The sequence below is a fragment of the Tauraco erythrolophus genome, chromosome 19 (genome assembly GCF_009769465.1).
Source record: "Tauraco erythrolophus isolate bTauEry1 chromosome 19, bTauEry1.pri, whole genome shotgun sequence".
Lineage (NCBI taxonomy): Eukaryota > Metazoa > Chordata > Aves > Musophagiformes > Musophagidae > Tauraco > Tauraco erythrolophus.
The window spans coordinates 10,903,607-10,928,277 of NC_141483.1; the positions used below are offsets into that span (position 1 = coordinate 10,903,607).

General features: G+C 39.2%; 1 protein-coding gene across 1 annotated transcript in view; it reads left to right on the forward strand.

The window, feature by feature from the left end:
- The window catches only part of TMEM132D (transmembrane protein 132D), a 260,201-nt gene that overhangs the window by 155,709 nt on the left and 79,821 nt on the right, over positions 1-24,671 (forward strand). The window contains exon 4 of the mRNA XM_009989487.2: positions 8,975-9,158. Within this exon, the coding sequence (XP_009987789.2) occupies positions 8,975-9,158 (184 nt within the window). The remainder of the gene's footprint in view (positions 1-8,974; positions 9,159-24,671) is intronic.

Sequence of the window (24,671 nt, forward strand, 5' to 3'; positions counted from 1 at the left end):
TCAGGCTGGTGATTCCTTGCTTGAACCTTTTAAATGTATTACATTTTCTAGAAAAATTAAAATCAGCAGTGTATCAACGGCAGCCACAATACGTTTCTATAAGATATTTATTATGTGTGTATTTCAGAAGATGAGCAAGAAAGGAAACAACAGATGGAGTTAGGGGAGTAAGATTTTTACTCTTCAGCACCTCATAGCCCCTTTGATTGCTTCTCCCCAGGACTGTGATCACTGCCTGGGAAATGTTGTAGGCTGTGATAGGCACTCTGTGAAAGACAGAATTAAGGCTGTTTATACAGATTCTGTGTGTTCCCTTTTGCAGAGGAGTGGATCTTGCAGGATCAGAGTCAATGACTGGATTATCTCTTTGTTCAACTCAATTTTGCATAGCCATAATTGGGCTGGTTGGGCAATAGGGCATTGAGTTAGGTCTCAGGCACAACGTGTGCCTCCTGAATGGGCACATACGTCCATGCGAGCCAAGGACTTCTCTTGGGCTTGTGTGTGGTCATCATGAGAACAAAGCCCTGTTGTTTTTGTTAAACAAAATTCTTGAACTCAAGGGAAGCTTTCCTCTATAGCACATACGCAGATAACCTCACCTATATGGTTGCCTTTCAGGGATAAATAATTAATATAAAAGTCTTAATCTGAATTCAGCAAGTCTTATCCAGCATAAGTTTATGCACAAGTATACATTTGCTGTTCATGTATATAAGGCTATTTCGATGGATAAATATTTGCAGGATGAGGAATAAAGGGTAGTTGTTGCAGGATACTGTGCTAAGGACAGTGCTTGATGTCATGATTTAATATACTGGGATTACTCAATAGCAAATATTTGCAGCACTGGCCCTGTAATTTTTTACTTAGAAAATACTGAATCTTGTTCCCTGCTGATCGATGGTATGTTTGTGTGACTCCTCCCATCCAGCAAAAGGTTTCTTTCACTTTCAGGAGATAGCGAGACTGAACTGATAGCGACAGTGTTAACAGTCTGGGAAAATGTAATGTGGATGAAGTATCTCAGGCTTTTTTAAGGAACACTCAAGACTGGTGTTGATCTAAAAGCTTAGGTCTGGAGGTCATGATGTAACAGTCAAGTTCCTGTAGTGCTGCCAGTCCTGGGCAGACCAAGGATGAGGAGTGAACACATCACTTCCACGTGTACTGATGTGTTATTTAATTGAGGCCTTTATACTTGGTTTTCCTACCTGACAAATGACTATTATGTTATCTTTCTCCTATTTTTTGCTTTTGTTGGTTACGACGACAACCATCACTTTCTGCGGTTGTCTCGTACAGTGTGTGGATCCTGTAGAAATTTTACCAATTAATCAGAGTCATTTATGTCTGTGTGCCTTGTTTACTCTTCTGCAGTTTTATCGCACTTATATGTGAGTAACGTTATATTTATTGTTATTTTTATGCTGAGGACAATAAAAAACAGCAGGTGGAGAAGCCCAGATTGACAATGTGTTTGCAGTGTTTTATTAGGCTTCGTACTGTCAGTAAAACTGTTTTCTTAGCCTTGGAATTCAGTCCCACCTGCATAGTAACTGCGGTTTTTCTGCTGTTGCCTCATGGTTGGGCTACTTCAAAAGTACTTGATGTTTACTGACTACTGTGTTGAATAATTTATGGAATGATTATTAGACTGGATGTAATAAAGTCAATGTTGATTTACCATTCCCTTAGCATAATGTGGTAAATGATGACTGGATTTACTATGTCAAGAGATGCTCAGAGTGATAGTTCTGAACTGAATGCTGGCTTAGTGGGAAATTGTTTCAAATTTATAGTATATTAAAAGGTTTGCTAATTTTTACCCATTTTTGAATGGTTTGAGTTATTTGGAAAAAGTGCTATCAACAGCTGGAAAATTGTATAGTGAATAATTTATTTGCAAATAGCAAAAAATAAAGTTAAATAAATAATTCAGCAAATATTTTTCAACTAGCACTGCTGATGTCATGCTCCAGAGAGATGGATCAATTTTTTTAAATAACTTTATTACGTGATTAGCAGACTCATTTTTTTGGTGATTTTTCTTGCTAGTTGGTTCACTTCATACGCTGATTCCTGAAGAAAAATTACTTTTCAGCTTACCCATCACTAAATTTTTAATAGTAAGATGACAATGAATAAAATTAAATTTTAATGTACTGCTGTATGTATCACCTTAGCTTGATATATCAATGGTGAATAATGATCTTCGCTGTAATGCAGTAGGCTAGATTCTACAGATATTGGTTTTTTAGAATATCCTCTCTGACCTTGGGAAGGTCCAAGCCCCAAGCTGCATGCCTCACTTTTCTGTCTAAAAATATTTCTTCCTTTTTTGCCATTTATTTAGACTGGGAGCAGGGACTGATGCGTAGAGTATGTGTATACTAGTTCACAGCAACATATGGTGCAGGTATTGCACCATATTGTTTGGTTCTGTTTTAATAAAATTCTAACTTTTTAAGTCAACTAAGGCATTTTATTTTCAACTGCAAAGGAGGGGTGGAAATCCTGCTAGTCGCGTCAGCTACTGAGTGGATTGAAGAGATCAAGCATGGGATATGTTGAGCTCACATTCTGGAGCCAAGCTAGCTCCTCAGTTGTAGAAGGCAATATCATGCTGTTAACTTGTTGTGTTTAATATCAAATCTTGCAATATTTTATTTTTACCTTAAGTCCTAGTTGTGGGAAGGAAATTGTTTACTGAAATTCTGCATTTTTTATCCTATATAAAAGCTTTTTCAAAAAAGCTGGAAAATATTCGTTTATTGCACTTGGACTCAGAAACCAGAAGGAAAGACAACCAGATTCATTAAAATAAAGAATATCTCTTTGACTGTAAGATTATGTTTAGGGGGTTTAGCTTATGGTTTTTGTACGTGGTTCCTTTTTGGTAAAGGAACCTCAACTCAGAGACATAAAGCTTCCAAAACTTGCACATCAGTGCTGGAACGCTTTTCTCTGCTTTGTCTTCCCATATTGTTTTGGAGAGCTCAAATCTTGCCTGAAGCAGACAACTTTGTGCGTGTTGTTTTAGGGTAGACTTTTATAGGAAACCTAAGGGTAGCAAGTTTTGATTGCTGAAGTTAAAAATAAAATACACACACACACAAAAAAAAAAAACACCTAAAAAAGAGATTAAATGTGGATGCGAAGTTTACACCCATCATCATCTCTTGCAGAGGGGTTTTTAAATCACCCTTGGCTAAACTGGAAGAAGTTATCAGCATTTCCAAAGCAACGGCTTATTGTGTGGTGATGAGCACCAAAGAAAAGCCCAAATAAATTAGCCTACCATAACACATAGTGTTCCTTTCTCATTCTGTGCTTTTTACTCCTCAGATGTCAATACTATGGTCTCCTCATCACTGATCCCTTTTTTTACTTACACATCCTATACACATAATTTCAAGGATGCTGTCAAACATGCCAAGCAGGAGTAGTTTATTGCATTGCCAAGTACCTGTTTATGCAGAAGAGACGTGATCTCTGTCTCTCTGGCAAATATGGAGAGGAATACAAGTGTGTCCCCCTGCCACAACAGTTTGACTCTCATGTAAAGGCTTCTTAAAACAAAGGAAGAAATAAATAAAAAAAAAACCACAAATAAAATTATACACTTTCCTGAAACCAGAGTTGTGGGTATTTAAGAATTCAGCAAAGACTAGACAGGCAATCTTTTCTTGGTGAAGATAAACTAAAAGTTTATCAAGATCCTTTCATGACTACTTTAAATATTGGTTGAAAGATTGAGTCAATTGAGAAGGAAGTTTGAAACCATGTTTTCTTTTTTTGGCTATTGTCTACAGTAGCTCCATTTCCCCCATTCATCTGGATTTTGTAGGTGTTTCTCACAAAGCACCTATGCAGTCCAAGCCTCGAGGCTAGGAGGTGTATTTTTCTATCATTTTCTTTTATCTACATTTCACAGAAGTTCATTTTCTACTTTTCTATCCATCACATCCTTCTGCAACAGGTCATTTTTCTTTTTCTCTCTGTGATTTTTTTTTTTTTCCTTAATTTCTTCTAGTTTTGTCTTCCTTTTTTTTCCTGCCCAAAATAAATATATTTTGGAGGAGAAAGACGTTGCTCAGTTGCATGCTCTCAGTAGCGTTGCAAAATGGATAAAGTCCACTGACTTCTGGCACTGCTAGGGACATGCCGCTATAGAGGACCATAAGTGTGTGCTATAGGGGAGCTCTGGGGTTGGGGAGAGTTAATTAAGCAGAAGGGAAGAAGGTACAAGAAAGCAAATATACAGAAGTAAAGGCTGATTCTCTACTGGTCCTTTGAATTCTATTTGACCTCCTCATACTCAGTTAGGAAAAAAGTACTCTTCAGTGATAATATTAGGAGTAATGTCTTGTGATTCCAAAAGGGATAAGCAAAAAAAGTTTGTAAAACTGCTTTTAATGAAATTGTTCAAATTCTGAAGAAAATACCAATGAAAAAGCTTTTTTTTTAAAAAAAAGCTATATCAGAAATGAATTGTTTTGGAAAATTGTGGAGTTCTGTTACTAAATGGCAATGTTTTGTTTTCACTGCTCTTGATTACACCTTTATTCTACATCTTATATAATTTTATGTTGTTTCGTACCAAACAAGAAGTTACCTTTAACACATAGTGCCACTGCTGGCTCTGTGCAGTGGCAGGACGGATGGCAGCAAGCCTTAAAATGTGTCTGCAACCCAACTGATAGAGCTGGAAACAGCTAGCATGGTGTTTTTATCTGGTATGACAGCATAGCATACTATCTTACTTTTACGCAAAGATTTGTACTTATTTTTAAATCACTTTCTTCCTGAAATGCCACCTTTATTCCACTTTGTGTGTATAAATCATCTTATCCCTCTTTTTATGGGAAAGTAATTTTCAGTTTAATTTTCTCTCTTGTAGAATGGGGATAAAGGTTTTCACAAACTTCTTCAGGTCTCATGGAGTCAACTGTGCTGCTGTCTCCCTTCTCTCATGCTAGAAACACTTTTCCAGTTATCCCTGGAAATATTTCTTCCTTTTCTGAGCACTGCTGTTCCGCCTCAGCCTGACTTGTGCTGCATTTCAGATCACAAACTCTTTCGATACCCTGCAAGAGATGTGCTGGGGGTGTGTGTGTGGAGGTAGAAAAGAATAAAAGTTACCTTCTTGCTCTCTTCTCCCCAAGGCTCTTTCATTAACATTCCTGTGATGCATCTTATTTAGCATATTCATGGATTTAGGCTTCTTGTGTCCATTATAGCCTTCTAAAGACAGTGATAAAACTTTATATGTTGTATTATGAGAAATATTACATGCCTGGTTGTTTTAGTTGGTTCAGAACAGATCTTGTTTTGTAAGCATTATACAAAGATCAAAGCTGATACCACAGCTAGTGAAATCGGGAATGGGATACTTGAATTGACTAACACTGCCAATATCCTCTAGCTATTCTTGAATGTATAGAGTCTCCTCTTGAAAACTGTGTCTTGCAGGGCATACCATCCCTAGCGACTCAGGAGAGGGGTTGGCTCTTTCTCAAAAGAAACTTGACACGATGGCACAGGTGTTAACAATTGGCCAAGGGCCTTGATACCAGCCTCACAGATTTAAAAGGACTCCCAGGCAAAAGGGCAGAAGAGAGACGTTTCTTGTTTGTGGGTTTTTTTGTTTTAAATTTTGCCTCAGTCAGGGATGTGTCAGAAGCAGCAGGTGCAGAATGGCTCTGTGGAGGTAGGAAATACTCCCTCAGACAGGACGGAGTTTCCCATTGTTCTTGATTTGTCAGAGCTGCTTGATGGTTTGTTGGACAGAAAATAAAAGGCAGATTAAGAAATACAGTACACATGTGCTTGTGCTGTCCTGGCTGACAGGAGGAAAGACCAGACTACTCCATTCCAATGAAGTTTTCTTCTTTTTCCTGTCTTCCTTGTCTTCAGATTGGGCTGAGACCATTTAAAAATGGGTCTCCATGGCACACAGCTCAGAAGGGCGCTGCTCACAAGGAGAGTTACTGGCACCACAACAAACTCCATTACAGTTTAACTCTCAACTATAAACCGCAAAACCCCCTGTGAAGGATTTGGCTTTAAATTAGCACCAAGAACTGTTTCACTCTGACCACTCTTCAGCTCAGCTTGGATTGCTGTCGTGAACCTTTGGGTTTGTCCATCCTAAACTTTCTAATTGTGTAACTAGTGCTGTTGCTGTACTCTCGATAGCGACAATGGTTTTAGCACTAGCAAAGACAAGCTGCCAACGTTGTACTGCATTATGGTGACCATAAAGTGGATGCCTAACTTGAGGAGGATTAGGCAGGGCACCATTTCAAGGAGCAATGGCTGACTACCCAAAAGAAATATCCTGTTGTACCAAGGAGCCTTTGCTTTAAAAGAAAAGCCACAAATATTTTTCTGTGACTGAACTCCAGTGATGAATTCTATTTGTTCAGATTTCTCCATTTACATTTTTTAACCATATGTTCTGAAGGGTAACTTTTTCACTTCTCTATTGAAAGGTTTCAATTGCTAAATACTGGTTAAGAAGGCTGTAAATTGGGGACACGAATCCATGGGACTTGCACGTGGAAGGATCATCATAGTAAGCGATGAGTAAAGTAATTAAAAAAGTTCCTGACCTGGTGCTGACTGTCTGGGCCTGATATAGGTCATGCAATACTTTCACCTTTTTTTTTTTAAATACATCTTTAGTAGCAGTAATGAGATTCTTATTGATTTTTGAGGTGCTTTGTAATCTTGTCATTTGGAGGTGCTAAAAGGAACTAATTTATATCAAAATTGCATTTGGTAGCAAAGTAGGGTTTTCTTCTGCTACAAGATATGCTTCATTAAAATACCTGCTTTAAAGCAGACATTCTTTTGGGGTTACTGGAGTTGGGCCATATGGCCTGCCTTTCACTTCCTCCTTTGTTTTCCTATGTCCTAATCTCCAACATACCTGGAAAAGATTAAGCTGATTGCCTTTTTTGACAACCGTTTGGTTTTCCCCGTGGTATCCTGCCCTGCAGGTCCTCACCGCTGCTGCAGGAGACAGTTCTGGTGGCAGCACCAGTTCTGCAAAGCCAGTGACTGGTGGTAGCAGACACCGATCCAGTAATAGAGAAGGGCATTCTGAATAGAACCACGAAACCAAGGTTCATTATATGAAAGTCCAATTAGTTCTTCAAACACAGAAATGTGATGGAACATACTGTACAAGACAGAGTCACTGCCACGTGTTTATAGGCGATGCATTGCCCATTCCTGCTCACACAATGGAGGTGACTGAGTTTCAGTAGTCACAGCTCCATAAAGCAGCTTTCTGATCCTACCTAGGTCAGCATAAAATAAGACTGCATCCAGTGCTAGTTTAGAAATTGTGCTCTTTTTTTTTTTTTTCCTGACATGAAGAAATGAGAAATTGAACACAACGTATTCTATTTTGGAAACACAGAGGCTTCTTTTAAATTCCATCCAGGATAGCAGGAAAGCAATACATCTGTTAAAATCCAAACCTTTAAGATGATAAGATTAAATTCTTCACGCAGTGTCTTTGGATAAAGCATTTGATTTAGCCAGCATGATAAAAATTGCTGAGTATTTTGGGAAGAATCCCAAACTGGGGTTGTTGTCATAACTGGTCTTCATAAAAAATATGGCTACTTTTAGCTCTTTTTCCACATCAGCTGGGAAAACCTGCTGGGTTTTGAGCACATTCTGGGATTTTCTAATGAGTTGCTGAAATGTTTCCTCTTTATTTTAGTTGCACTCTCCAACTTAACTGGCTTGTGCCACTGCAGTGCTGTGCTGTTCTTTCTCTCCTGGAGCATTATCCCACTGAAAGAAATTCTGCTCTTTCCTTTCCCCTCCACACAAATACTTAAGTTCTGTTCACCTTCAGTGCTTCAGAAGTAAAAGCACTGTCATTCTCAACATCCCCTGGATTTCTGCACTGCTAAGACATTCTGCAATCCTCAACAACTTTACAGTAAATCAAGTATTTTCTCGTCTCTATAAATGCTACTGGACTATGGAGCTCACCTTGCCAAGATACACAATAGAAACCTTACTACATTGCTTTCTGTACAGTAGCTGATTTTATAACAAGCTTTGCTGCAGCTGCACCAATGAGCCTCTTTCCAGTTTTCCCTATTTACTTTTCTGCTTTATGATATTTATTCACTTAACTGAACCTTAGGACGGACAGCATGTAAAGACAAAGTAGCATTGATAAGGTATCAGTAACCCCAATGTTGCCAGAGTATCCTGGAGGATAACGTCTAGTAACTCTTTGTTCTTTTCTAGTGTTTTTTGTTCAAGGATGCTGGCAGGATTGGCCAATATTAAATAATCCGGTTTTGTGACTCTTCCCTCCTGCAACAAACTAAATTAGCTGTAATTCCTAGTTTAGCAAAGGACAAAAGGAGCTTCAGACAGACATTCACAGCAAGGAAGCAGTATAGCAAAAAAAATTAATTCCAAGTTTTCCAATCCTCTATTCCCTGCTGCCCTGGTTCACGGACCCCATCCGGAGCTTTGACCCCTCTTCCATGCCTCCCTTTTTAAAAAGCAAAAAATACTTTTAATGCAGTGGTTTCCCATTTCGAGGTATGGTTCCCTTTAGATTTGCTTATGTGTTGCTATAACGGGGAGAAAATACAATGTGCTTGTTAAAGGGAGAACCTCAAAGTCTGGGGTTTTAGGCTCAAGCTTCAGCCTTAGCTTTACCTTGGTTTGGTTTTGCTTCTCCACCTGTCAGATGGAGCAGTGCTTAGTGATCCGTGTCAGAGTGTTAGTAAGCCACTTGAATGTGTGGGAAATACCCTGAAATCTTAAGACAAGTGCAAATGATTAATTCATTACTAAGTCCACCATCCCACCACATCCTCTTATTGGAAGAGCCTTAGTGCAATGTTTTATTAATATAAAAGCAATTATTTTGCTGTCTTATCAGTCACGTGAATTGGAACCTTTCTTTTTCTTTCTTTTCTTGCAGTGCGGATGGTCCTTCCTCTGAAATCATGCAGATTGATTTTGAAATTGAAGACCTAACTGACTTACCTGGGACCCAGCTCATCACATGGCAAGTAGAATATCCTGGAGATACAGCATCTGATCTAGGAATCTCCAAGATCTACGTAAGCCAGAAGGACCTGGTAGGAGTTCTCCCTTTGGCTATGGTAAGAAAATGTCTGGCATTCTACAAATTTTTAGTATTGCTTTACAACTCTGGTGTCTGACAGATGCAAATAATCTGCTGCAAGGTGTGGGTTGGACAGAAAGTTTCAGCACCTTGAGAAACAGGTACTAACTTCTGAAGTTTGGTTAATTTAGTGGTGAAACCCCATGAGGGTAGACCACAGTTTCCCATGGAGGGCCCAGTCATGCTTCCATGGACAAATACACTGACTGCTTGGAGGCAGGAGCTGAGATCGTGACGTTTCCAGTGTTTGGAACTCACTCTTGTTGTTGCATGAAGTGGTATACTTGGACACTGGGTTCGATGTGCTGTGTATCTTACTTGAATCACAAGTACTCTTACATCTGGTCCAGTGTTTAAGGACTTCCTGAATCACAGGTTTTTTAAGGTTTTGAATTCTGACTCTATATTCATTTGAGTGAGAAGAGATACAAAAGTCATGGTGTGACTTTTGAGTAATTTTTAATTACCTGGAGAGCACAAAATACAGCATGTAGCCAACTGTCTGTTCTACGTAAATGCATTCAAATGTGTTGCCTCACCTTCACAGTGCAAACTACAGGGCTTGAAAAGTACTGATCCTTTAATCTTGTTCTTACTCAAAAAACCTGTTAGATACCCAAATTACAAGTACAAATAGAAATTTCCTGTGTTTTCTCTGCTCTCCCCTTCATGTTTCTTCGTTGTTAGTGATGAAGTATACTTGTCTAAGGTCTGGCTGTGCCCCAATCTTGTTCTTAGATAATCTGTTAGAAAATATTGATACATTACTATTCAGCACTGAAAGAAAAACAAAAATCAATCTCAGAGCATTTAAAAAAATGTAACCTGGATGTTTGCCTGGTGATAGCCAGTTAATTATGCCATTATTGAAGGCTGAGGGTGTTCTCTGCACTTCCAGACTCACAGAACTGGCTATTATTGTTAGTTACCAACTTTAGAACTATTCAGATGTCGTGATTCTTTATTTTACCAAAAATATTTCTTTTCTTTTGTAATGGCTCATGCTTTCTTTACCAAGGTGTAATATCACAGTTGAAATAGCTCTCTCCATCTGGTACTGTGACCATCTAAAAAATCAGAATAGTGTAACTAGTCCCTTTTGTTTTGCATGACTTTTCATGGGCTAGTTCCTGCTGTTGAACGGTGGGTGATCTCTGCTGGTTTCTTGATAAGAGAAGAGGCTTTCAGGTCTGCAGATGGGACCCTGATGTGCAGTCACATGAGGGTTAAGGCTGTAGAGGTGATCTGATTTACATAATCTGAGGCGTAGGGGCTTTTGTTCACTCAGTCTCTTAATGAGAAGATAAGGGATTTATTTCCTAGTGGTTCCAATGCAGATAACACTAATTCTTCTCCTGCATGCCCACAATCCATGATTGCTTTAATATGAAGTGATACAGCGGCAAAAAGTAGTTCGTAAGAACAAAGGTAGGTTCTCCTGGCAGTTGCTACAAATCAACTCGCTCTCTTCATTTCCATTAAAAGATGAAAAAAAAAAAGCCCATTTTCCAGAAGCACAAAATTCTGTGTTCAAAGGTCATGTGAAGTCTATAAAGTTATCGGTAGGTGGGATTTACAAGGCAACAGGTGTTGGGATAATGGGTAAGAGAGAAAGCAAAGATAAATGGCAGGGGTCCCCCAATTACTGACAGACTGGGAATAGTTTTAACCTTCTTTGCATTAACTGGAGTGTCAGGGAAGAAGCGCTGTGGTATCACAAATCTCCAGATCTTTGCAGTACTTCACTTTGTGCTTAAGAAATTATGATTCAGATGCAGACCTTTCAAGGCACGTAACTTAGATTATTTTGGTACTTCAGATTTCTCTATGATCTTAGCAAAGCCAGTTTTTAATTTACAAATCTAAAATAAATAAATAGATTCTTCCATTTAGGAAGAAACACAATTAATATAAAGTGTTATATTATTTCTCTGTTCCTGGAGACTGGGCTTAATTTGGGTTACTTTTGCTGGGTTTCTTAGCAGAACATGTAACTTAATGTTTAGAAGCACCAAACAGAAAGGCTGTTGACTATTTCAATTACAAGTTAATTTTTCAAAAGAACAATTGTACTGCTTTAACATTAGTCAGAGTTTTGATTTTTTTAATAGACTAGCACATACCACCTCTGCACCATCTTCGTTTTCCGTAGTCTTTTCTGCTAGCTATTATGGATTTGTAAATTGCAAAGCAGAAGATTGGCCGATTTAGAGCTTCCTGTTTTCTTTTTTTTGAGTTAGAAAATGTTGCAATGGAAAGATTTAAATGTATATATCAACGTCAGGGCACATTGGAAATGCCTACTTTCTGCTGAAGTTATTAGGACACTTGCTGCACTCACCTTACTGCATTTTTTTTTTTCCTATGGCATATTAACATTCCAGCTTTTGAGACCCCTGCAGGGTCCTACAGCAATAACAGCAACACAAGTCACAGTGGAGCACTCAAGGATATTGATGAGAAAAGCTGTAGGGTGTGTTTTATGGATGCGTGGGTACCATAAAGGCTGATATTTCTGACACTTCAATAACAACTTTTCTAATTGTGAAGTGTAACAGAACCTGCCTTGGTGAGCTGTGCATGGGACCCCAGCTGGCCCTTGTTAGCAGAGTGGGAATAGCATGGGAGAAGACATTTAATGTGAGAACATTTCAAGAACCTGTGAGCACTTGTTTGGATATTTGCAATGCGTTATCCTTTCCCTTAAGCCTGGTGAAATACAGGCAAAGATGTTTATCCAGGGTTATAAAAAATCATGGACTTTTTACCATGATTGCTTTGCAGTGGCTCTTACAGCCACAGAGCAATGTCTTGCCTTGTTGACAGAAACTAAAACATCCACTAAACCCTGTGGAAGAGGCAGATTTCTGTATGATATAATGTTCTTTATCAGCACAGTTTCCACTGTAATTTTTGCATTTCTTGCATGGGCACAGTTCAAAACTCTCCCCATTTCCCTACCAGCTTTCTCACTGCAAGGTCTGTGTCTCCTCGTAGTGTGTGGCCAAAGGACTGGAGAAGAGAGGTCTTAAGAACATGCTGATTGGTACAGGAATTATAGAAACAAAGAGTGCTTTATTCTAGATGGAGAACTCCAGACAAGGAATGCCAGAGGATTACTCCATGGGAATTACTGAAAATTTAGCATGTTGAAAAAAAAAACCAAAAAACCACAAGTAAACAGTTAAGAAGTGTAAAACCTTCTATGTTGTTATTTGTTGTCAACTAACATACATATTAATTCTCTTTAAATGTCATTCTCTTAACGTTCTCCTGTAGTAAGGTATCCTTTGGGACAGAAACCCTGACAGCTTTTAAGACCTTTGAAATATGGTATTAAAAAGTCACATGGTCCATTTGTTCATTAACTGTCTTGAACGTGCTAAACTGCTGAGGTTTTTAGAGTTGAGGACCGGCAATGTAGTGTGACAGCCAGTGAGAATAATGTGCCTGAATCTTCTAGAATATGACATTAGTTTTCTTGGCATCCTAAAGAATCAGCTTCCAATTCCTATATAACTTCTTTCTGGTGTTTTTTCCCTATTTTATTTCATTCTCATTTTGTTAGGTGATGAATGGCTCAGTTTTAATCGCTCAAATTGTACATTCGCTGCTATCGATTATTGTTGCTTCTTAAACATTCTGCCAGCTCTTTCATAATTATGGTGTTCACCTTTTGTTGAACCTTAATGATTAGGTGAGGGTGAGAGACAGACGAGCTCTGTAGCCATCTGTGTACATACAAGATAATCCCTACTGAGAAAGGCAGAGGGCAGATATGACATGCTGGTAAATGGTAAAGTTGAAATCTGTTCTGTAAATAACAATAATAAAAATCATGAATAATAAAGTAACTGAGCTGGTTCCTAACTGAACCAGCTCTGAATCTGTAAATCACCTGTCTTACCTGTGTACGTGCTCTAAACCTATTTTATCAGTGTCCTCTCTTTATTTAGCAATCTGATAAGGAAGCAGGGCAAAACACCTGTTTTGTAAATCTCACAGGAGGAGATGTTGGTCCCAGGATTGATAAATCCCTTATTAGAGTAGCCCTTTGACTAGAAAATACATTTGTTAACTTTACTTTCTCCTAGAATACAGAAAAAAATGATATACGGGATGCTTAATGTCCCTTCAGAAATATCTTGAAAAGGTTGCAGGTTCCTGACCTTCAATTTTGGTAAATTGTTGTCCATATACGTGTTTTAAATTTATAAATCAGCAAGTAAATGTTAGAGTCAGCCTGGCACACACAAATGTAGTTTCCCTGATGTTCAAGGAAGGTATTATTAGGTTTAAGGATATGGATGTGAACGAGATGTTTCAGGTGGTGGTAGGACATACGAAGCTGATGAAGAAGCCAGGTAGTTGGATGATGAGCACCCTTGTGTATAAAAAGTCTGCGAGTCTGGACTGCTTTCTTGAGAGACTCCCCAGCCCTTACAGATGAACCAGTCTTAATGCCAGCTATGATGGGCTGCCTTGTATGATCTGTGCAACTAGGAAAGAGCAGAAAAGTTCCAGAGCAAGAATCACTGAGTACTGCAGAGTCATGATAACGGTGGCTGAGTAGCCCTGGATTATCTCATGCCAATCATGATATTAATATTTTGGAATCACTAATTCAGCTTTGTCGCTGTCCAGAAAATGTCAAAAATTGCTGGCAGGACACTAGGGCTGAATTAGCAGGTTTCACCTTACCAGGGACTGGCAGGACAGGATCCCTTCAGTCTTTATCAAACTCAGGTCCAGTTTGGGGCTTGGTGAGTTTTATGCCCATAGGCCTGTGGAGTGCCCATCTTTCCTTCTTCCTGAATGCACTGGGACAGCCCTTAGGTATGTCTAGAATCTAATCAGCATCAACCTGAAAATTAACTTTAGTATTAGAGAACTGAAATGGACAGGAAGAAAAGATGGAACTTGATTAATGGTACAGTGGTGAGGTTGCTGTCTGCTTGGCAGAGGCAGGAACTCCAAAGACAACCTTCCATCCCTCCCAGCCGTATTTTAGCAGGTGAAGGTGGATGGTGAACAGTGAATCACAGACTTGTAACAGCAACTGAGCTTCCATTATCCCTCTGGTTTTGGCCCGTTATTTATTATCCTCAAGCAGTACAACATCAGCCTCCAAGACAGTCAAGTGAGGTGTGAGGCAGAGAGAGATTTAAATCAAATGCAGAAAAAAAAACCCTCTGAGAAGAGACTCTTGATTTATGATGGACTTAGAGTGAGTGACCAAAGCCTGGCTCGTTACTTTACAACAAACAGGTTGTAGTGAAGGTAAGGAGCTATTCCAAGGAGTCCCAACTTGGAAAGCTGTCCCTGATCTCAGAAACACTCAGCTCTGTTCCTGCAGATGAAAGCTGCTTTGGCACAGATTGAACTGACCTGTTTTTAAGCTGCAAATGAAGGTGGTTTAAACAAACTTGAGTGAGCTGTTAGGAAGAAGGATCACATTATCCTTCATCTCAGGTGACTTACAAGGTTAGTAACTGGCAGGAAAGGGTCACTGGTAGAGTTGGAGCAAAATAACCTTTTAAACCAGCGCAACCATTTTTGCAATGTTTGTGTCACCACAACTGCTATTGTCTGAAACACAAGTGGAATGTTGATTTTACAAGGTCAGGTGAATAAACTAGCTGTAAAAACTAAATGTTGCCTTTATTTGTTGAACAGAAATATTTTATAATGCATAGCATGTAACAAACTTCATATTTAAGATGATATTCTGTTAAAATGTCTGTTTTGGGGCACCCTAGTGCAGTTACCAAAGCAATGTTGACTGTGAACCCATCCTCCCATTGCAGGTGAACATGCTTTTGTCCTCAGACCTGTTACAGCCATTTTGGCTCATGAGAAGTTATATTTATGGCAGTCATATTAAATAAATTGTATCCAAAGCCTGAACACCAGTTTAACATTATACCTTTTACATAATTTATTGTTTCAACTTGCTCCTGATGTTCTTTATAAAAATTTAACTAAAATGTTGACAGGAAATAAACTGTTCTACGTACCATCAGCACGAGAAGCTGGTTGAATAGACCAAATAAATAAATGAAATCAATTGCTGCAGCAAAGAGGCTATCTATTATATAGGAAGCATTTCCATATTAAAATAATTTCTAATAATTACAGGAATCAGCTGTCATAGCAGTACCAGTCACTACTGGGTTTTAAAAATGCATAGGGTATTAATGCCCTTATAAATATATGTATCTGAAACATTTAATTTTTAGCTAGTGCTGTTTATGGTCTGGTAGAGCCTGGATATGTAGCTCTGACTTAGCTACCAATGTGCTCAGTGCTGCACAAATACTTATTTAATTATAGCTTCACCCTGAAGAACTCAGAAGCCAAACAGAGGAGACCAATGGTAAAAACGTAAAGAAAATACTCGTCCCTTTTTACAGAAGAGGGATGGGGATGGGCAGTATGCTGAAGTTCCCATTGAGGTCAACCAGATTGCCTTCTCCTAGACCAAGGTTTCAGCTTGGCTCCTCTTCCTCATTACAGAAGATGTGATGGGTGGATCGTGGTCCTGGGAGCACAAACCTGGTTGTGTAAGTGCCATCATTGTTGGAGCTTATTGCCCACATGTAGCTCTAAAGATGGTGTGGCTGTCCCTGTCTCTTCCTTAGGTCCCCTATTCTGCTCCAGGGCTTTGCCACTCCTCATGTTGGCAGAGTGCTGCTGTTTTCTGTCAGCAGCTGCTCAGGACTACAAAGGGGCCCGTGCTGGGGTAGTGGAATTAGGATATTGGAGGCTGTTACTGCCTTCTCTCTGCTGTCTACCATCTTAAGCTGACGGTTAGGATGTGTTTGGATGAAATTAATGCTTTCCTCTGGGAGAGCTGAACTGTTGAATCTCCATCCCTGTGTATGAGACAGATGAACAAATTGATTACAGCGAGGATCTGCTTTTGGCTGTGGCTGGCCTGTGTTCTGCCTGGCAGCTGAGAAGTGCAGGGTCACATCAGCCAGAAGCAGCTGCCCTAATCAACTTTAAGAATGAATGCTTCTAAACACTTCCTCTGACAGTTGGCTTTATGAAAAAGAAAAAGATGTCTCGATAGTAGTTAAAAGCTTTTACCTTCCTAATTCATAGCTTTTAAATTTCAATTACAATATTCAGCAAGTTTTCAAACATTTAATTAAAATGTTACCCATTTCTGAAGAGGGACCTTTTAAATCAAAATGATTAGTGAATCACAGATAAAATCTGCTCATGGGAAAGGGAGAAACCTTTGGATCATTGTGTTATTGCAAGCAATCATTTTCTTTTTGTAAGTATATCCTATTGCTTCCCAAAATTAGATAGGTCAAGGTCTTAAAATTTCATCTCATGAAACAGACTTTCCATTGTCCTAGTAACATCTCTTGGAGCTTACTAGTTCTGATTTTAATTAATCTTTCTTGAAAATAGATATCCAAGATGACTACAGGATACTAGATAACGTCCCTTGCCATTGTTATCGAACTGCTTATCCTCTAGAAATTATTATTTTCCTCCATCTCAAATGATACAGGCATGGTTTTCGTTCTGGTTTTCATTTGGTTCCTTGGGGTTGTTTTGTACAATGATGGATATTCACCCTGTGACTGAATGTTATATCCAGATCTTTCTTTTGCTCTGTTGTTTCAAGCTGAAGACCTTTCACTCGATAGCTGAAATTCTTGCTGTCAGTCCCCGTGATTAAACTTTGCACTGTGTGTTACCGCATTTCATTCCATTTCTTTTTCCTGAATCCTTGGTTTTATCTGGTGCTTCTTATTTAATAGTTCAAACTTTTGTATTGACAATGCCTTCCAAACTGATACCGTTAGCAAATTTTCGTAGTAGTCTGTTTCAACTTGTTCCAGGGTCATTATTGACAGCAATAATAATAATAAAAAAAAATCTGTCCCTAGGCTAATTCTGGAATACTGTTGTATCAGGCTAATTCTGGAATATTGCTGTATCAGTTCAGAGGAACAGGTTGTCTTAGTAAGTATCAATCTCACAACTTTGCCTGGATCCAAATTCCCACTCTTTGGATTGGTTCTCAGGCAACTTCAACCAGAAGGACTTTGTATTCAAAAGCTCGTTAATCAGTCTTTATGCAATGCATGGGTCAGATTAGATTCCATTTCACATTCTAATAGCTGTAATGAGCCTGTACAGCTAATAGAGAAAATGTTTCATCCAGTAAACACATAGTAATCTGTTCTGCTTCAGAAACTGATTGAATCACAGGTATCTGAAGCTACAAGATGTTTTCCCCGTATGTAGATGTCAAAGATGTATGCTTTTCCAATAGGTGACATTGGCACCTATCTGTGCCCAAACAGTGGACCAGGCAGCTGAGTAGTCCAGTCAGGTGTGACAGTTCTGGTCTTCCTACATGACTGTGTTCAAGAAGCAAATATACTAAATTGCAAGGGGGCTGATGCGTAAGGTTCATTTTCCAATTAGAATTGTCTGTTAAAAATTACTTGATTTGGTCTTCAACTTACTCTTATTATTACTGTTATGTGAAATGTTGGCCTTGCTCTGGCAAGCTTCTCTTGTCTAACTCCCAGCAAACTGACAGACGTGTGAGTCACTAGCGCATAGCGTTTCGTTTTGCATACAGAGAATGAAATGAGAAAATAATACAAGCACTGGGCAATCAAAGACACCTTATCTCCAGAATCCAACAAATGCCATGTTCTTTGGATTATTCCTTAGAATCATAGAATCGTTAGGGCTGGAAGGGACCTTCAAAGGCCATCTAGTCCAACCCCCCTGCAAGGAACAGGGATATCTCCAACTAGATCAGGTTGCTCAGGGCCTTGGAGCAACTCCTGACCCTGGAGTTCTTAGCATTTGAAATAAGAAGCAACAGCTCGTTCCCTTTACAATTAGACATTTTGTTGACCTGTCGAGCATGCAGTGAAGCAGTACCTGTGTTCACTGCAACATCGATGCAGAAATTCTACTTGAATTCCCAAGCAGTGAAAACCATCAAGCCAGGTCTTCCAGTTTAATCCAGTTCTTTTTCTGTCAAAGATTACTACTGGCACATGGAAAAAGGTGTTGATGTTGCTGTTTAAGACAAGAGGTTAGAAATCTTGGTTTTGTATCTGGAGCTGCAGTTGCTAACTGACTAATACTGTAATCACCTGTAATAATAGCAAGCAACAGTCACTCAGGTTTTGTCTGAGTGGGGGAATGAGTAATGAGGGCTTGGACTGGCTGCTGGCAAAGCTGCTGACAGCCACGTAATTTGATGTGGAATTTTGAAAATTGGGTTCCCTAGAGAAGCAGGAACAAACACAAAGATATTTTTCTTACGAATTAAAGCCTAAGAAGAATGGCTTTGCATAACAGCTTCTGTTCTTTCTTAAGAGCAAGTTACATATGTTTTTCTTGATTAGACGCGTGCAGTTCAACTGGGTTGAAACAAGCCCAATCCTTCAGCCCTGACAGTCTTTCTGTGTTGCTCTGAAGCTGCATGATACTATGAAATGCAGAAGGACCATGAAAACGTGTCGGATCTGAATTTAGAGCATGTTTCACCCAGAACTTGCCCCTGCTTCAATGGACACAAGATTTAGAAGCCTTGGCCCGTTTTCACATTGCTGTAAACCCATTAGTATTAAAAACGTCACAAGTTTAAAGCAGAAATAATTTGGTGGTGAATTGAGTTTTCAGAGTGAAGGTCTCATAAATATTTGATAATTTGATAATTTTTGTGCAGCCTGATTTCAGCCAGGTGAAAGTGACCTCATTTTCAGTAGGTTAAGTGCTTTTAAAGTCAGGGTGTCTTAAAATGTCTCACACTGAGTGTCTAGAATCACCAGTAATCGCTCAAAATATTGCACCACCTAATTTGGATTATTTTTCCAATACCTTTATATCTTTATATTAATCAGACTCAATTAATATTAAAGAAACGTCAAAAGTTTTTTGTTACAAAAAACAGGGATGGTGTTCGCTTACATTTATTGAAACGCAGTCAGATTGGGTTTATAGAAAACGGATTACTGCCTTCTGTTCCTCTTTTGTTTCATGTCAGGCTTCACTCAGGATTTTGTAACACAACGCTTCTGTGCAGCACAGTAGTAAATATTGCAAAACAATCTTTAGTTCTGACTGCTAAATTATTTTCACTGAAATACAAGAGATCACAGAGTTTTCTTCTATGCTTAGATTTGGCAAATTTGGTCACATCAGGATCCAGAGTTTACATTGATTTAAGAACACTCCTTCAAATACAAATGAAGTGCTGTTTGTGTGTCCCCTTTTTAATCAGAGAAACTTTCCAAAAAGCAGTTAGGATCACAGAGTAGCTGAGATTGAAGAGAGCTCCAGATGTTACTTGGTCCAATGCCCTTCTCAGTAAGCACGTTGCTCCGGGCTGTGTCCACTTGAGTCTTGAACACCTCCAAAGATGAAGATCCCACAATCTCTCTGGGCAAACTGTTTCAATGTTTGACCATCCTCAAGATAATTTTCCATCTATCTAAATGGAATTTCCCATGTTCGAACTGGTGTCCTGTGCTACTACCTCCTATTGTCATACCCACCTGAGAAGAGTCTGGCTTCATCTTCTCTGTATCCTCTGATCGGGTAGCTGTAGAAAGCAGCAAGGTCTCCCATGTGCCTTCTCTCCTTAAGGCTGGACAGGCCTGGCTCTCTCTGCCTCTCCGTGTACACCGTGTGCTCCAGCCCTTGACCAGCTCGGTGGGCTCTGCACTGGCCTCGCTCCAGTGCATCAATATCCTTGGCTTGAGCTACAGCCTCTGTTGGCTTCCCACCTCTTAATTGATGCAGTTCTGAAAAGATTTTTCCCTTTTGGCATAATGAAAGGGATGCTGCCTTAATTGGTTCCCTTTAGATTAGTGATTAGAATAAAACATAACTGAAAAAGAAGCAGCAAATTTTTCCCTACTGAAATAGATCCATCACCACTGTGAAGCTGCTTGAGCAAAGCAGGCAGGTATCACTCTTTTCAGCTTCTTCATGTTATTTTTAGATGTGTTATGATTTCGAAGTACCGTTTGGGTGTTGGGGGCTTCCTTCTTTTTTTTTTTCCTTTTGAGGATTAAAGCTTTTGAAATTATTTATTTACGAGCCATGAAAATCTGCCCAAAATGGATTTTAACAAGTGTGTAATTGGATAATTTGACAACTAGTAAGCTAAAGCCCCGGAGATCAGGAATTACACTTCACTACAGAATAGTCGTTCTTCATGCAGAATTAATTAGATTTCTTCTAGATTACAAGTAGTAAGAAGAGTAGTCAATTAAGAGAATTATTCTCTGACTTTTCCATCCTTCTTTTAATTGTCAGCCAGTGGTATTAAGAATTCCCTTTTTTATGTGAGATGTCCTCAGAGGCAGCACGTCAGAAAGAGGATGAGGGACAATGGATTAAACACTGGCAGAGGATTTAGAAGAAATGACGACCGACTTTGTGTGCGACAAACTCACCTTCTGAGGGACTGATGAACCTTTGGACCTGAAAGCTGCTAGGTTCATAGGAAGCAGACAGCAAAACAAGGACAGATTCCTGATCAGTTGAGGGTAATGTTTTTGAGTGACATTACTCAATCAAGGAACACACTCCTTTTCTCCCCACCCCACATTCAACTGGGTTAGTACAAACACCTGTGTACCTGCTGTGGAAATAGGATGAGGACCTGAGCTTGGCTAAAAAAAAACATTCTTTTTTTTGTTGGGTCATTCTGAACCCAGCTCAATTCCCCTTTTTACTTCACCTGCCCATGCAAAAGCAACAGTGGCACAATCAAAGGAGTGGTTAATAAAAAAGTAGAGGCAGAATTCACTTCAGGCAGTGTGACTGCCGAAAGGACAGCGACAGCATCAGGAGCAAACATTGGCAACAGCCTGAAAGATCTGGAGGGAAGCTTAAACCTTTGTCATGCATGGACACGGATGGGACATGGGCAGCTGAACAGGATGGGAAAGCACTGTGCTCTGGCCAGTCCTCTCCAAGAGCAGGGACTGGGGCACACAGCAGTGAAGGTGTCACCATTGGGGTGATTTTGTTGGTTTTGTTTTGCCTTACTTTGGGGCTTGTGCAAAATGAATTTGACAAGCTGCATTTATGTGCAGGACGTTTCTGAACCTGAAAGCATGCATGCAAGGAGATCTTTGGTCTTGTACCTCCTCTTTCTCCTTTCTTTCACGCTGGTTGTTGCGCGTGGCTTTCTGTGTGGGACAGCAAACAGCACAGGAGGGGCTGAGAGGGGGAATTAATTTTGTTTAGACAGGAAGGGATAAAGCAGAGCAGACGACGTGATTCAGATGGATGCCTGAGTCATACATCGTACTCCCTGAGGCTCTTTCTGATATAAGGCACCTTACACTGTGCCTAGGGAGAAATTTCGTCTGTGGACTGTGCAGAGGTATATTTTCAGGTGCTTAGTGCTGGCAGGAGGAGCAATATGAACTCATGGCCTCCAGAAGCGTGGTCCTATTCACCTTGGAAGAAGGACAGTAGAGACTTGCCTAAAGGTAGATGACAAGGACCCAAATCACCCAGAATTAAGATCTCAGAATTTAATGTTTACTGAATGCAGAGAAAATAAATTTGTAAGAGCATGTTTGTTTCATTTTTTTTGTGACCTTCAAAGGAGGGACAAGGAAAAAATGTAAAATTGGAAATCTGTATAGCTGAGATTTTGGAGTACCCATCATTGTTTTATAATCACTGATGTAGTTTCTAATTGTGAGGAGAATACAAAAAGCCAACAACATCAAAATGTGAAAATGTTCATTTAAAAAAGCTTGACATTTAAAGAGACTAAATTGTAGGCATATAAGAAATGTAAATGTGAAATAAAAAAAAAAATCTGGTTCTTTTTCATACCACTTACTAGCAGCTCTATCATAAAATAACAGAATCACTACCCTGGAGTGGGATTCTGCAAAATTACTACCCTGGAGATACAGTAGTTACAGTTCAAAGTGACTTTTTTCTGCAATGCTAAACTTGTATTTCCTAAACCCATCAGCTCCAAACAGAGTGAAAGCAAGTATTTAAAACACTCTATACCTTGCATGAAAATCAGTCCTGACAATTTGAAAATAGATTGCAGGACTTTCAAATGTTCAAACCAGCAGTGAAAAAACATAATTGTTAAAATAGATAGAAAAGTAGTGCAGTTTCACAAGGAACAGTAATACACTATAGTGCTAACTCCTTTTGTTGTAATTCATATTAAAAATCTCGAATTCTGCTTGTAATATTTGTGAGGCAAATTACCTTTCAATTTAAAAATAATTCTCTCTGTTTCAGTGAAATAAGAGTGTGTTGTTTTCACACATGTATTTTCTCTTTGATCTTAGAAAGATGTCAGAAAGTGGAGTTAAGTTTCCTTGTCATAACTGGGTACAATCTAATATATATATATAGCTCTTTGCTGATTTGGTGATAACAAGAACCACTAAAAAAAGTAAAAAGCTTAGACATGAGGGGAAAAACAAAGCATTTCAACATTTAAAACAGAGAGGAAAAAAGCTGAACATATGTAAAAATATGTAAAATATACGTCTAATTTTGTCATAAACAAAATCAGAAAAGAATAGATCTGTATTGCAGCTGGCATCCAAGAAAACCAAAGCTCGCCTACTTTGAGGACTTGGTTGAGCAGATGCAGTAAAAACTAATTTCAAATTTTGCAGTTTAGGGGCATGTTTTGTTCTATGATCTGTTAAGTGGTTAAATTAATTTCTTATTGTAAAAAACTTAGATTTTTTTAAACTTGGATTTCTGAAACAGTTATCAGCTTTCTCTCCGTCCCAGTCTCAGTTCTCTTGGCTTCTATATAGGAGGAGTGGAAGGTCTTTAGGAGAAAGAAAAAGTTCCGGTTATCTTTGTTTCTAATGTACCTTTTCCATATTAAACCAGAAGATGTACATAGGAATGAGAAAGTCTATTGTTGGTGTTTAGCCGACTATTCCCTGTTCTGTGAGTCTGAAGATGTTTCCTTTCTTTGCTTTTGTTTTCCTCTCCAAGTGTCTCCACAGCCTTATTAAATAGCATGCTTTTGAAGCAGAGACTGCTGTAAGTATATAATTTATGTATAGTGTTCCTAACAGCATGCCTCTGATTGCAGTTGGGTTACAATATAACATGAAGAATAATATATGAACAAGCTCAAGTAATGGAGGCTGTCTACCTGCTCAGTTTTTGCAAGGGGGCTTGAAGAAGTAATTTAGGACACTGTAATTAAGAGCCCTGCTGAACAGAACATGTCGCTAGAATTCTGAGCAATTAACTTATATGGGAGGGGGGAAAATCCAAAATCTTCAGTCCTTCAAAATAGGTTCAGCTTTTTCTCGTTGTCTGACATGGAAACGTGACAACATCCAGTCTGACTTTTTTTTTTGGTTTGCTTTTGAAAAATCCATGTGCTCAGATCATTCCAGTTGCCCTTATCCTGGACCAACACAAGGCTGTTCTGTATTCGCTGTTAGTGTCTCTACTACGAAAGGAAAACATAACATGATTAGTTGTCGGGCAGGAATTTTACCTTTTCCATTTTAGGAGGAAGATCTGCCAAGTTAGCCTGGTTTTGTGACATTTCTATTTAAAAGTGCAGTTTAATACAAAAAGAGAAAGGATTTCCGGCTGGAGTAAGCGATTCTTCTTCCAGGATAAACTCGGCCAAATTACGGGAGGCAGAGGAAAGCAGTGGTTCTGCAGTGCAGACTGAGATGCCAATTTCTGGCATCCCAGCAGCTGAAAATGAGGTTAAGCCTTGTAGAAACTGAGGTTTTGTTAATGTTTGGAACGGTAAATCATAAAGAACTGCACTAATAACTGGAAAAGATTGGGAAACCCCTGCATAAAATCTTTTCCCTTCACTTCCATACATCCTGGTAATCCAGATTAACAAAATAGGAGGAAGCATGATCAGGGATCTCTTAGGAGATTCAGGCAGCAGATTTTACTGCCTTGTACATGTCTCTAATGGATTCTTACAGCCCAGAAGACTTCAAAGATTAAGGTAAGAGGATATGCTTTTCTGTTTCTCTTGATAAAATTGCACGGGGACATCAATGAAGAATGTAATCTGTGGAGAAACTCAGAAACTTCTAGAGTAAGGGAAGAACTGAAATTGTTTTTCTTGCATGTGCCATTTATCAGGGGCACTGAGGTTTCGATCTGGAGCTCTGTCACCTTTCCCTGTCCTGTTACAAACAGAGTCTGAATAAAACAGAAGCCAGTTCCAGAGACCTTGAGAGCTGACCTGATTTCATCACTGAAGTAAATTCCCTCTGGGCAGTGTGCAACTCGATAGCCAGGTTTTTCTGCTTTTGTTTTGCCAGCAAACTACCCCTTCATATGATTGCTACTTTGAATGGTCCGGCATGCCCATGTACACAGCTGAGCAGTTATCACCTCTGCAACATCTGGCTGGCCAGGAAACACTCTTGCTCCTTTGTGAGCTGGGTTTGATCCAGTACTGTCCAGAATAGGATCACCCACCTCGCTA